At 36.3% G+C, this 13341-nt stretch overlaps 1 protein-coding gene across 4 annotated transcripts in view; it reads right to left on the bottom strand.

The window, feature by feature from the left end:
- The window catches only part of PHF20L1 (PHD finger protein 20 like 1), a 54642-nt gene that overhangs the window by 30304 nt on the left and 10997 nt on the right, over positions 1–13341 (bottom strand). For 2 of the 4 annotated variants that reach the window (XM_059867306.1, XM_059867325.1), the window contains exons 6-9: positions 12120–12182; positions 8331–8541; positions 7562–7693; positions 2676–2758 (exon numbers count right to left, since the gene is read on the bottom strand). In XM_059867306.1, the coding sequence (XP_059723289.1) occupies positions 2676–2758; positions 7562–7693; positions 8331–8541; positions 12120–12182 (489 nt within the window). The remainder of the gene's footprint in view (positions 1–2675; positions 2759–7561; positions 7694–8330; positions 8542–12119; positions 12183–13341) is intronic. The other 2 variants (XM_059867315.1, XM_059867332.1) reach the window with 1 other exon arrangement.

Raw genomic sequence — 13341 nt, 5'->3', positions numbered from 1 at the left:
TTACCAAAACTGTGCATGTGTTACAACTTGCCTAATAAGGCAATATCTGAATATAATTTCTTAGGCCTGTCTCCCTTCTCATCCCAGTTACATCATACAGCATAGTACTGTCTAAAAAACCATAACTAACAAAGCAGAGAGGTACTTCTAGAACACGTGCACCACGTTATCCAAACTAGAAACATCTGGTGTTTTGAGGGTATTATTGAGTTTTGTTATGACTTGCAGTTTATTTTCCACTAGAACTTTCCATGTTCCAGTGGAGGAAAACCAAAAAAAAAAAAAAAAAAAAAAGGCAAAACAAAACCCCACAAGTGCACATTCTACGACTGTAAAAGGGTGCCCCTGAATGCTACATGAATGGCTTGCTGGGAGTATCCTGTAAAGATGCAGTGCAAAACATCCCGTTCAGCAGACATCAGTTCTACCTTGCATAACTCCATTACACACATACTAAGTGCAGTTTATTCATTTAAGTAAAATATTCCATGAACTGTAGAGTATACCTATGCTGGTTATGAGAGGTATTACCAGAAATTAATTAGAGTCGTAACTTGTAAATAAACAATTTTATTGTTCATCTTCACAGATGTGAAAGACATACTACAGCATCCATTACTTTCAGATTACAAAGTTATTTAAACAAGATTAAAAAAATTAAATTAAGATTTTGATAAGGTGCTTAACCTCTTAACAGGACAAATTAACATTAAAAACCTTAATGAATTAATGTTATCTACTCAGGTCTTGGTCAAAAGGAAATATAACATGACATACCCTAATACAATTAAATAAACTACTGTATCTGCAACTAATCGTCTGAGGTTTTGGGTTTAAGACAACTGTAAACTAAAAATGTATAAATATTAACAAAAACTTGCATCAACAGAGTCAGTTTTCGGCTATTGGCCTGAATATTTCTACCATATTCTGCATTACATTATTAAAAAAGCCTACAAGATATTTTATCCATTCAATTTTATAGCAGTAGCAGACAAAGCCTCTAAGGAATGTCAGCTTCACTATCAGAAAACCTTTTGGAGAGGGTTATAACTCGGCCATTTTAATTTCAGTTTGCACAGGAACTCAGTGAAAAAAGCTTTAAGCTCAAAAAATTTCCTCCCCACAGTCAATCGTTTAAATGTTTGTGAGGCTTCTGGTTTTACTTATACACAAAAGAATAGGACAATTTGGGATTTTAGATGCCTCTTTTAAAGAGCTTAACTGTTATTCCCAAAAAATGAGGTTTTTTCAGACCATTAGCATGTAAACAATGACAGAGACATCTTGTTTTTTATATCTGATCAATAAAACAGGAACAGCCGAGTTACTAAGTCTGAGAAATAACAAAAAGGTTATAGTAAATATGCACTGCAGTTTATACTGTTGCATACACAGTCTATGTAAACCACAAAGTCCCATTCACCGCAATGGGATTCTGCATGGCAAGATTTACATTGTAATGATTCTCCCAAAAACAACATGCTGTAAGCCATTTCACAGTTTTTTGCACATTGAAAATATCACACACAGTAGCAAGAAAATCATAGCATCTTTAATATGCAAAAATTTGAGAAATGGAATGTCATGTCAGTACACTGTAAACCTTTATGCAAAATATCGGTCAATGCATCAGCACCGCAGTGGCTCCTCCAGCCCTGACAGTGACAGCATCAAAAACAGAAAATCAGGTTCCATTGACTCTCATCCAATGCAGCATCAATGGAAAAACCAGAGCAATGCAATTAATATATCAGCTCTAAAGAACCAGTACAACCAAAATAGCAAATCAGGTTTGGGGTAGGGACTGTTCATAGAGTGTGCTGGGGCTAAAGAACAGAAGTGCTTGTTAAAGAATTGCAGGCAGCAAGGCTACTTCGTTCAAATGCTGCTGTTAAAGAATGAAAACGCATACAAAAAAGCTGTATTAAAGATACATTAAGGCTCTGATTTAAATAATTGGAAAACAAAGATGTCCTGAATCAAGACTACTGTTCATCCTTAGCTTGCTTTACCATGCTCAGGCATTCAGCCCTTTTAAAATGCAAGATAATGCACAACTCAGAGTCAAGCAATGCCTGAACACAGTGCAATAAGCCAAAGACAAAATGGCAGCCTCCAGATCCTGCCAATATGCAGGTTTAAAAATCAGACCCTTAACATTATTTAAAAGTTTCTTTTTTGTATTTATTAAAATACACACTCTTGCAAAATGTATGGCTCATTGAGCAGTTCATAAAACACATACAAGCCTACAACACCAAATTCTTACAATATAAAAGAAACTTCTTTTAAAAGAAGTTCTAAGTGATGTCAAAAACCCTGTTTCAAACACAAATCAAATTTGTGTAAGGGCCTGTTTCTAAGCCAGTCATCATTCCAGCTATAAAACTGGACCTTGGGACACTGGTCTCCTTATATTTGTTGCATGGAGACTTTATTTTGTTTTCTGTTAGTTTTCTAACACAAAAGCTCATTATTGAAATTCGAGTTAACACTGTGTTTAGAGACAATTAAATTCCATACTTCTGGCTCTGCCAGAAATGTAAACATAAGATAAATTTTCAGTTCCCTGTTATATCTGAAGGGGAAAATTTTTATGTTGTAGGTACTACATCTCCATGGCACACTCCAGTGGGAACTTTGCAAAAGAATCAAACTCTACCATTTCATACCTGCTCCAGGACTGGAGCTGTTTCTTTGTTGCCTTCCTTTTTTTCAGCACCATCTGCAACAACAGCTTTGGATGCCAATAAACCTTAGGAGAAAAGTTGCAGATATTTTTAGTTAGAAGTACCTTTCAACAAGAGTTCGTAGAGAAATAAGTAAAATATTCAGACAAGAAATATGAACTGCACAAATCTACAACATGAGTCTTTCTGAAATGGCTCCATACAAAGCTGAACACTTTGAATTAGAAGAAACAAAAAGTTAAAGGACATCCCAACTAAGGCATGCTTACATAGGAAGCATTTCTCTGTCATATTTACTGACAAGAAGAAAATCAAATTATCAATTCTAAAATGAAGCCTTGACATTCTTCCAAAGCTTAAACACTTGAGCTTTAAAACCAAACGTATGATCTATAAGTTAATTTTGAAAACAGAATTATTTACAAAACTTCTCTCTCCCCTTTCCAGTCTTTGAGAAATTCACACCAGAATTTGTATTACCACTTCTTAATTATAACACATGCAAACCTTTCTTAGACATAATACAACCAGGGATTTAATTTCCAAACAAATATTCTCAGCAGTGGAGCTCCCAAATTACCTCAATAAGATGACCATATTGGGAGCAAATAATATATTAGAATATGTAACTTCATTCACCAACTTATGTAAAATATCATTACTACAAAGAATCTGTAAAGACAAGGGGAATATAAATACATGAAAGCTTTCTCTTAGTGAAATAAGGCAATAGCTTCAGTTGTACCTCACAGAGTAACTTTAATTGCCTAACAATGCAGAGACAGAACAAGTTCTACACCTTTAAGAAAATACAGAAATGATAAAACCTAAAAAACAAATCTGAATAAAAATTTCTATTATAATCTCTGGGAATGTCAAAATTAGGAGTGAGGAGTTCAAGTCCTCAACATTAACTTGACAAATTCAGAGGGAATTGCTATTGCATTCCATAAAAATTAGATAAGGCCAAAATTAATTTAAGGTTCACAATGTCCAAGGAATTACAAAGTAGTTGGAGAGAGGGCCTGGGCTCTCAGGAACTGCTCTAGACATTAAAACAAAAAAAAAATTCAGCATTCAACAATAAACACCAAGTGGTTTATCTCATTTACTATTTATGTTAGATTAAGTTATGCTATAGTTTAGGTTAACTGAAAAGCAGAAACTTATTTAGTCCTATTAGATAAAAATGAGATTATCAGGTAAGATTTTAATTCTGCATTAGACTACATAAAAGATTTAGGTTTTATGGACTTAAATAAACATTTTAAACTCAAATTATCCTATTTAAATCAAGTTGCAAAAATAGCAGTGTTCTTTGCCTTTGCAATCATGTGTTTATATCAAAAAGTGTAAAATCATTTTCAAAGTCAAGTGAAGTTCAGTTTTAAATACAAAAGAGAAACAAGCTTCAGTTTATGAGGAAGCATTTGTGGTTCTGTAAGCCACAGGCTGCCCAGAGAAAAGTGCCCCATCCCTAGGGAAGTTCAAGGCCAGTCTGGATGGGGCTTAGAGTAAACTGCTCTAGCAAATAATGCTGCAATTAGATGACCTTTAAGTTCTCTTCCAGCCCAGACCATTCTCGGATTCTCTGATTTTTAGTTTTAGCTAGATGATCCCTGCTCAGAAATTCAAGCTAGTAAATCAATCTGGAGTCAGATCTGTCACTATATAATCCTTATGATTTCCTTTTTCTCTACACCATGAAGTATTTTTCTAACCAGGCACCATGCCTGTAGGACAAAGGATCCTCACAAGCTACTGCAAACCAGGACAACAGGTTCACCAACCTGTCTGTAAGAGCACCTAACAAAGCAAAAGCAGGGAGTGGCACAGTGAACCAGAAATGTTTTGTTCTGCAAGCTCACTGCAGCTATTATCTGGTTTTAGGTACCAACACAGCAGGAGAAGACGTGGAAGCAAACATTCCAAAAGAGGCAAAAACTGATTGGAAGATGACATTAATATGTGCTTAGAAGGGGATCTTCTTCACTTTTGGGAAATGTAATTGCTACCAGTGCTAGCAGCAAAAGAAAGGGCGAAAGAAGCAACTTTACTTTGTTGAATGATGAGCAAAGAACACCCGATGTAGCTGCGGGCCTTGTGGCAGACAAGACCCTTCTCCATCAAATGCTGAAATCCAGGGAACAGTACCCTTCATACAGCTTCCAGCAACAGTGTTTAGCACTATTTCCCCAATACAGCCATAAACACCTGGTAAATGCTATCCTAACAGCTACAATTCTTTTATTATTTTGTAGTCACTCCAATAGGTACACCAGCATTATTCCCAACCTTCCTTCAAATCTAAAAGCTTGTGCTGGAGACAAAAATGTCACAATGCAAGTGTACACTGATATACAATATAATGTATATTGTATATACAAGCATTTAACACATAGGAAATAAAAATGTGACAAGAAAAAATTTAATCATTAGCAGTCACATTTTCAAAATGTACTGGTATAAAAGACTTACTATGCTATGAACTGCAGAAATGTGTTAATTTGAGAACAGATACACGAAGTATCTACAAGGCAAGACAAATTTCTTGCAGTTAAAGGATTAATACATTTTCACTGAAAGGTAACACATCCTCTGCTAGCCAAGTATGTCTTGTGGAGACAGACACACTGTTTTTAAAATTATAACAGTCAATGGCTGCAAAATGATGGTTTGATTATTCAGTTCAGTCTCTACAAACCTGTGTCACTAGTATGATTCTCATAATGCTCCTGAGGTAATAAGAATCTATCCACAAGCACATGCAAATATAATTTCTCAAGGTAAAGGTTTTTCAGCTGGCTTTGGTAACTATTGCTACTAATTGCAATTGGAAAGAAATTACAGAGCTCTGTCAATATACATCTCTAGTCTCTACATCTTCTACTACTACTGCTCATGGCAGCAATTAAATTGGAACTTAACTGAAAATGTACGTAGCATGGGAAAGGAGAAGAGAAATGGGGCTGATAAATCTGACATTCATTAACAAAACTTGAAACCAAAGAAGGAGCCTTCCAGGAATGACAGAGGATGGAGGCAGAAGATGGGTTTTTCTAAAGATTGCTTCCTTTGTACAAAAAGAACAGATCCTTTTCATCCTTTCTTGGATGAAAAGCTGGACATGAGCTGCCAACACTCTCTTGGGCAGAATCAAAAGCACTGTGGGCAGCAGGATGAGGGAGGTGATTCTGCCCCTCTGCTCTGCTCAGACCCCACCTGCACTGCTGTGTCCACCTCCTGTGTCCCAGCACAGGAAGGACATGGACTTGCTGGAGTGAGTCCAGGGTGGGGAACCAGAAATGGTCAGAGGGCTAGATCACCTCTCCTGTGAGCAAAGGCTGAGGGAACTGGGATTGTACAGCTTGGAGAAGAGAAGGCTCCAGGGAGACCTTACAGACCAGTGACTAAAGAGGGTCTAAAGAGAGCTGGAGAAGGACATTTCAGAGGGGCATGTTGTGATAGGACAAAAGGGAATAGACTCAAACCTAAAGAGAGTAAGTTTAGATTAGATAGAAGGAGAAAATTCTTTCCTAAGAGGATGGTGAGGCACAGGTTGCCCAGAGAAGCTGTGGATGCTCCATCCCTGGAAGTGTGTAAGGCCACGTTGGATGAGGCTTTGAGCAACCAGGTCTAGTGGAAGGTGTCCCTGCTCATGGCAGCAAGGTTTGAAATAGGAGAACTTTAAGGTCCCTTTCAAACCAAACGATTCCATGATTTGTAGCATTTTATTTTTACTGATTGAGAGACTGAAACAGAACCACTCTCATAAGAAAACTGACTAAACATCCTCCACTGCAGACCAATGAAAGGCTGGATAAGCCAAAACAAGTATGAAAAAAAACTCTCACTGGGTAGTTTAGTAAATTAGGTTATTTTTGTTTTACAGAACAAGTAAGAATTTTTATCTAGTTCCAAAATAAAAAACCAACAAAAAAAGCCCCTTTCATTTGTAGCACAGAAAAGTTTACTAGCCTTCACATGAAATACTATTGACTAGAATAATGAGTGGAATTAACTTCTATCTCAAAGTGTGTCCAAGAGCTCCTCTGTTAAAGGAGGGACTTCACAACTTTTTTCAACCCAGCTTTTGAAATTGATCTGATACTTTCCCAGTACATGTGCAAACACAAGACTTTGTCCTAAATACTGACAGGATCAAAGCCAGCAACACAGCTTTCTTATTTGGAGGACTATAAATTGAAATATTTTTTTCACAGGTAAGTAAATTTCTATTAAATTCTGGAATAAATGCATTTCTCAGCTTTTAAAGATAAGACCAATTATTTAATTACCTGTTGTATAGAATGTATTCTATAGTAATATCTCTGTTTTCCATTAATATCTTTGAGCAATAAAGAAAGGGAATGAATGCTTAGAAAACAAAAATATCAGATCTTCATAACTTCAATTTGTAGGGATGTTTATTTCTAAATGAGAAACTCTTTTTAGCAACAATTTCACTTCAGGAAGAAATATTTTCTGTTTCTCCACAGCTAAACCTAGCTTTAATTTACAGTAGTATGCAATTCATGACATTCTTAACAAGTTGTATAAACTCAAAATCAACCAATAATGAAGAAAACTGTACAGATGGAGGTAAAATATGCTCAAGAAATGCAGCAATTCAGGATGGTTACTATACTAAAAAACTAAAAAGACCAAGTACAGTCTGCAACCAATTTATGAACCAGGTAGATTTTACCATTTATGACTTCCTTTAAAATTCTAAACAAGTAGTGACTGCAGTGACCATCTGCCTCATGAATGTGCTTTATGCAATCCACTTCAGCACCTTCTTTACAAGCATGAATATTTCACCACATGAAAAAGGAACAAAGCCAACAACAAAAAAAGTCTTTTACCAGTGATCTTGTTTAGGCGAGCTCTCTTTGCCTGAAATGAGTTGCCTAGATTACTTTTCCTCTTGTGTGATAACGTGCTCTCTGCCTGCACAAAGGCCATCTTTGGAACATCCACTACAGGAAATCCTACTTCTAAACACAAGAAAAACCTCATTAACTCACATTTCATAAATGCATAACACCCAAAATACTTAAATATTTCAGAACTGCTAATAGAAAGAAACTTTAAATGTTTATAGAAAAGGAAAATTATACATTCTGAAGATCTAGAATTACACACTGAAACAAGACATGAGATTATCTAAAAATTTGTAATTTTTACTGAATGTTATGAGAAATAAGCATTAGACTTAAAATGAACAAATCTTATCAACTCAGATACAGTTTCAAACACCCCTGAATATGGATATCTCATGCATATTGGAGTTGTTTTTTTTTTTCTTAAAACAAGATCAGGGATTAACTCACAGGGAAGAGAATATCCAGGAATATCACCCCAATTGTACAATGAAATCATTAATAAAAAGCTATGTTCTGCTCTTGATGAAGTTAGTCAGAAGTTTAGCACAAGCAGTAAATGCTAACTGAACTAGATTTAACTGATAAAAAGAGTTTCTGAACCGATTACTATTATGTATCAGAAGGTTATCATAACAGCAAATGTGACATTTTCCCCTAAAAATATTGGTTATTACTTAACTGCAAAATTAGCAACAGGAGTTCAATACTACAGAAAAACCCATTTTGTGCTTATAGAAGGTGCTTTTACCAAATGTGTCACTAGATGTAGGCTCCTCTTCCTTTTTTTGGACTTCCTGCATGATTGTAGAGGTTGACGTTTCTTCCTTTTTTGAAGGGACTTTTAGCCATTTTCTGTCCTCTTTATCTTTATTGCTGTTTGCACTGGTTCTAGGTTTACTTCCTGCTTTGTTCTTGGCTGCTGCTGCAGCAGCAGCAGCTTTGACCAAAGCTATCCAATCCTCCAAAAAGGAAAAAATGGTGAGTAAGTATTATAAAGTGCCTAAGACTCAAACAGAAAATACTCGTAAACCCAGTGAACTTTATCTAGAAATGTTCAAATGAAATTCAATTTATTTTTATGGTTACTACTTAAAGAGTGGTAAAATTGACCTTTCCAAATTTCCAAATAAACTTGAAGCATTATCAGTATGCCATGTGGCTAAAAAGAAAAAAAATCTTCCAAAAAAACCACTGTATATAGAAATCTGGCTGTACACATTCCCTGTTAAATTACTTTTTGTGCCATTGCTTTAGAAACCCAGGAGCTCCCAGTCCCAGAAGACTGACATTTTCCTTACCCTTCTGGCTCTGAAACACACAATTCCATAGTTGTTGACCTATTATGCAAAGCTACAACTGCCTCAAAGCAGTGTCCAGCTGCATGGAATTCCTCCTGAACTACATTGATAAGCCAGGGATAACTCCTGTCTCATTACACCTTTGCTTCTAGAGCAGCTCTTTTTGTATTACATATTACAGGTTTCCCTCATTAACTTCAATAAAGTACTCTTCAATATGACTGAATTTCACCATCTATATTTTAGGTAATTAACTGTCATTTTGCATAATTACTTATTTGTACCAAACAGAAACATTCAAGGGGTGAACAATACATCCCACTCTAATCTACTTTTTGGCATTTAGACCAAGTCAAGCCACCCTACATGGCAATGGAGAAAACTTGCTAGGCTGAACCAAGCCTTTTCCACTAGTTTAGAGCAGTGAGACTCCAGCCTTAAGTCTCCTGAATGTCAGGGTTCAATCTGACTGCCAAAACCGTAACTTGATCCTTTTGACTGAAGTATTTTTTTGAATTTTCTATAACACTGAGGTACAAAATTCTTCCATGAAGAAGTTATGTGCAATACAGAAGGCAGTAGAAATTATCAACCAGTCAGAACGAAGCATCTGAGTGCTCTGAATTACAAGTACTACCATAAACAAAAAAATATGAAAAACACTTTTTGTCTAGTTACCCATGAGTGCTTTACAAATAGTACTTTTTTTTTCCCAACTGCATACAGAGTATTTTATTCTGGAATATCTCCTTGTTGTTGTGTCATCATACAAGATACCTAAAGTAGCTTGATTTTACAGATCTTGTTTCAATGCAACCTTTTCCCCACTCATTACATATTATAAGCCTTGCAAGTTTCTGTTCTGTTTAGGGTTTCTTTGCCTTCTTTGACATATGAGGAAATCATAACACAAATACAGACTTAATTCTCCTTACATTATGCTTTTCCTTTTCCATAGTTCAATACTTTTAAATTACTGCTTTACATGGGTTATGCTGCTTCTTTGCACCAACTTACATACTTAGAAACAGTTTTGATTCCTCTAAGATAAAGTGTTCCATGTCCACACTGTCAGTGCAAGATGCAGACACACACTAGCCAGCAGCAAAGTTTGGAAGCACTTTGGTAATGCTCACACAACAGGCAACTACTGAGGCCACTTGGTGACATGCCAGCACAAAGGAGCGTGTCTAAGTGCCAGCTGCATAGTCAGTCAAAAGCACAAAAACCTCTCTTTTGGCCAGCCAAAATGCGCACACCTACGAGCTCCACTCCATCCAGAGCCCTGCCTATCCACCAGGACAAAAAAAAAAGGATTGAGCTATTTGTGGTGGTGAGGAATTAGGAGACCTGAGAGTAGAAGTCTTACACTGTACCCTGGCTAAGGGATGAAGAGGATCAGTAACATGGCTGGAGATTAGATCTCATGATAAAAGTGGAAAGGGGAAGTAGTGCAGCCTGTGTCAAAACAGCTTCTAAAGAGCATCCTAATTTTCAGTCAAGCTAAGCACCCTGGAATCAAAAGCTTTCAGAAGATAGCAAGCTTCAAAAGTTGATGCTGAGCCAAGTATCCTGGTCCAAGTGCAGCTGGTGCTACATGGAAAGGAGTTTTGTGGTTTTCTTTGTATTTCATTTCACTGTTTGGATACTGTTCTTACAACATGGAGCTTACAGTAGCAGGACACATAACAATGAAACAAACACAGGTTGAACACTCAGACACCAGAGAAGAGACACATTCATTATGGTGACAGTTATACTTTTTTCCAAGATTAACATATAAATTAAAACTCAGTGAACAGAACCTGAGGCAGCTGGGATGGACAAGATTATGACAAGAGATTCCTTCCAACTTAAAACAATTTTGTGATTCTGTGGGTCCATTTTTGTTTTGGCTCTGGAGTAAACATACAGGCACTAAAGTGACAGTTAATGCCTGCTTTTTAACCTTGAATTACTGCTGAGTGATTGCTCAGCAGCACAGCTCTTGACATGTGAGAATTATTTAGCATCTAAGATGCTAAGGTGACTATATTTCTTTTGTAGAGCACAGGAATTCCTCCTTCAAAAGGATACATTTGTGTTTTTTTCAGAATTTTTACCAAGAAATTAACAAAACAATTGAAGAATAATAGTGGGATCCTAAAACAATAAATTCTGAAGTCTGCCTGAGGCTAATAGTATGTAATCTATTCTATGAACCATAATAGCAGGACACTAAATATCATAGATATCACAGAAACTAGCAACAAATTTTAATAGTCGGACAATTTCCCAGATCATACAAAGCCAAGGGCCCAAATATGAACACATTTGAAATTAATAGAGTAAAAGCAAAATCCTTCTAAGAGAAGTTTTCCCTACTTTTCTTTCATTTCCTGACATTGTCTCTCTATTGGAAGTAGTTGTGTAACTCTAAACCAGCTACTCTGCATCGTCCAGCCTGATTTCCCACTTCTTTCAGTGTCTCACCTCAGTGAGCTTCTCATTTACATATGTAACTTTAAAAAAATATAAAATAAAATACATCCAAAACGTGTATTTCCTTTTTTTTCTTTCTTACTAAAATTCAGCTTTCCAGTAAGCTGAGAAAATTGACAGCAGAATAGTAATGGCCCACAACAGTTAGAAAACAAAGCATTACTTTATGACTACTGAGGAAAACTGTCATTATGCTAATTAGATTCACTAAATCAAAACACAAGAAAATTGCATGATCAAAAAATACATCAGCAGAAATTACTTAACAGCCTTACACATCAATTGGCTAAAAAACTTATATTTTAAAATATTCCTTGTGTAACCATAATCCTGCAACAGTGGGAAGGCAAAACCAGAATTTCCAAAATCCAACCCTTGCGTCAGTAGCAGAATTCACACATACATCGCTCTTCCTTCACCTGCCTACAACTGCCACCTTTTTGCTTCTCCACAGTACTAAAGATTCTGCTGCTTTTTCCTCTTCTGTCACACCATAACTTCCAACTCCCACACGTTCATACATACACATACATAAAACATGAATCTATTGACTGGCTGATTCCACATCAAGCCTGGATTCCTTACCCTCACCTTTCAATTCTACACAGTCTGCCCCACCTACATCTCGGCTCACATTGTCTCCTGTCACATCTTCTTTTTTCCTCTGGCCCATTCGCAAATCCATGCTTTTTCCTCAGCTTCCTCTTCCTGTGTGCCAAGTCCCCTCCCTCTCCTTCAAATCCCTCCTCAAAACTCACTTCTTTTGGTTCGATTTCCGTCACTAATCTCAGCTCCGGCGCTATCTGCTCCCTCTCGCGCGCCTGATTACATCGAAGATAAAACAAAAAACATGAAACAGAAAAAGTAAGTTATCCAAATACTTCATATGTGCTCTCACAAGGGCAGTCTCAATATCCCTTTTTCCCCTCTCTGTACTATGTTAGTCACAGATCTGTGTGATTTTGATTAATTTGTGCTTATCTGAACCACAGCTGAGCCTCAAGACTCATTGCACTGAGACAAATATTTTTCACTCTTTAAAAATTTTGCCTTTCCATCCTCATTACTGAATTTTATTAAAACACACATCTGCTGCAACTCAAATAGTTTGAGTGCTACAGCACCTCCAGTCTTTTCCTTCAAGTCACACTAAGCTCAAATCAAAGTATTAACTAATCTCTATCTCCCTCCAAGTAATTTGAATTCTGCATGCTTAGCACACACCTTCCAAAAAGATCTTAAAATTTGTTAAATTTATTGATGTACTAGAACTTGAAGTATCTTAAGATTACACTCATCTCTGGAAATGTATTTTTTAGTTTGGATACACAGAAAATACAAGCTGTAAGTTTAAATGAAGCATGAAGTGTTGCATCTGACAACTCTACTTAATTTTTCAAATCAGTTTACAGTCTTGGAATTTTTGTAACCTATACATAATTTTAGTAAATATTCTTACAAAATACATATTAGAAAAGAACAAAAAGATCCATGGGAGTTTGAGGCTTAAGCAAAGCTCAGTCTCAGATAACTGATTTTCAATCAAATCTTAGTTCATGTTTTTATTCTGAAGTAACAAAAACACTTAGAAAAACAAACATTTTTCCATTGCATTATATGCAAAAGAAGTTGCAAGAAAAACTATATCTTTGCCTTTGAAAGCTATAGACTTTGATGCTTATTTCTTATTTTGCAGGATTAAATGCTACAACTAGTATCAGTCAGCATTACAGAAAGCAGAGTTGGAGGTGTTCTTGTATCCAGACAACTTAAAATTCTAAATCCATCTCAGAAAGTGTAAATTTGTGCCCCCAATTCCTTCTCAAGATTTCATTGAAGCAGCCTACATTCAACCCCCGAGATGCATAAGTGGCACCATAACTCTCAACTACTGAGAAAAATTAGAAATAACAGATGAGCTGGACTGCCACCAAACAAAGTCTGGACAACATAATGGTTGTGAAGTAATGGATTTACTAT

This window comes from Haemorhous mexicanus, chromosome 1 (genome assembly GCF_027477595.1).
Source record: "Haemorhous mexicanus isolate bHaeMex1 chromosome 1, bHaeMex1.pri, whole genome shotgun sequence".
NCBI classification, from domain to species: domain Eukaryota; kingdom Metazoa; phylum Chordata; class Aves; order Passeriformes; family Fringillidae; genus Haemorhous; species Haemorhous mexicanus.
The sequence above is the reverse complement of the archived record's forward strand: the minus strand, read 5'-3'. Positions and strand labels throughout refer to the sequence as shown.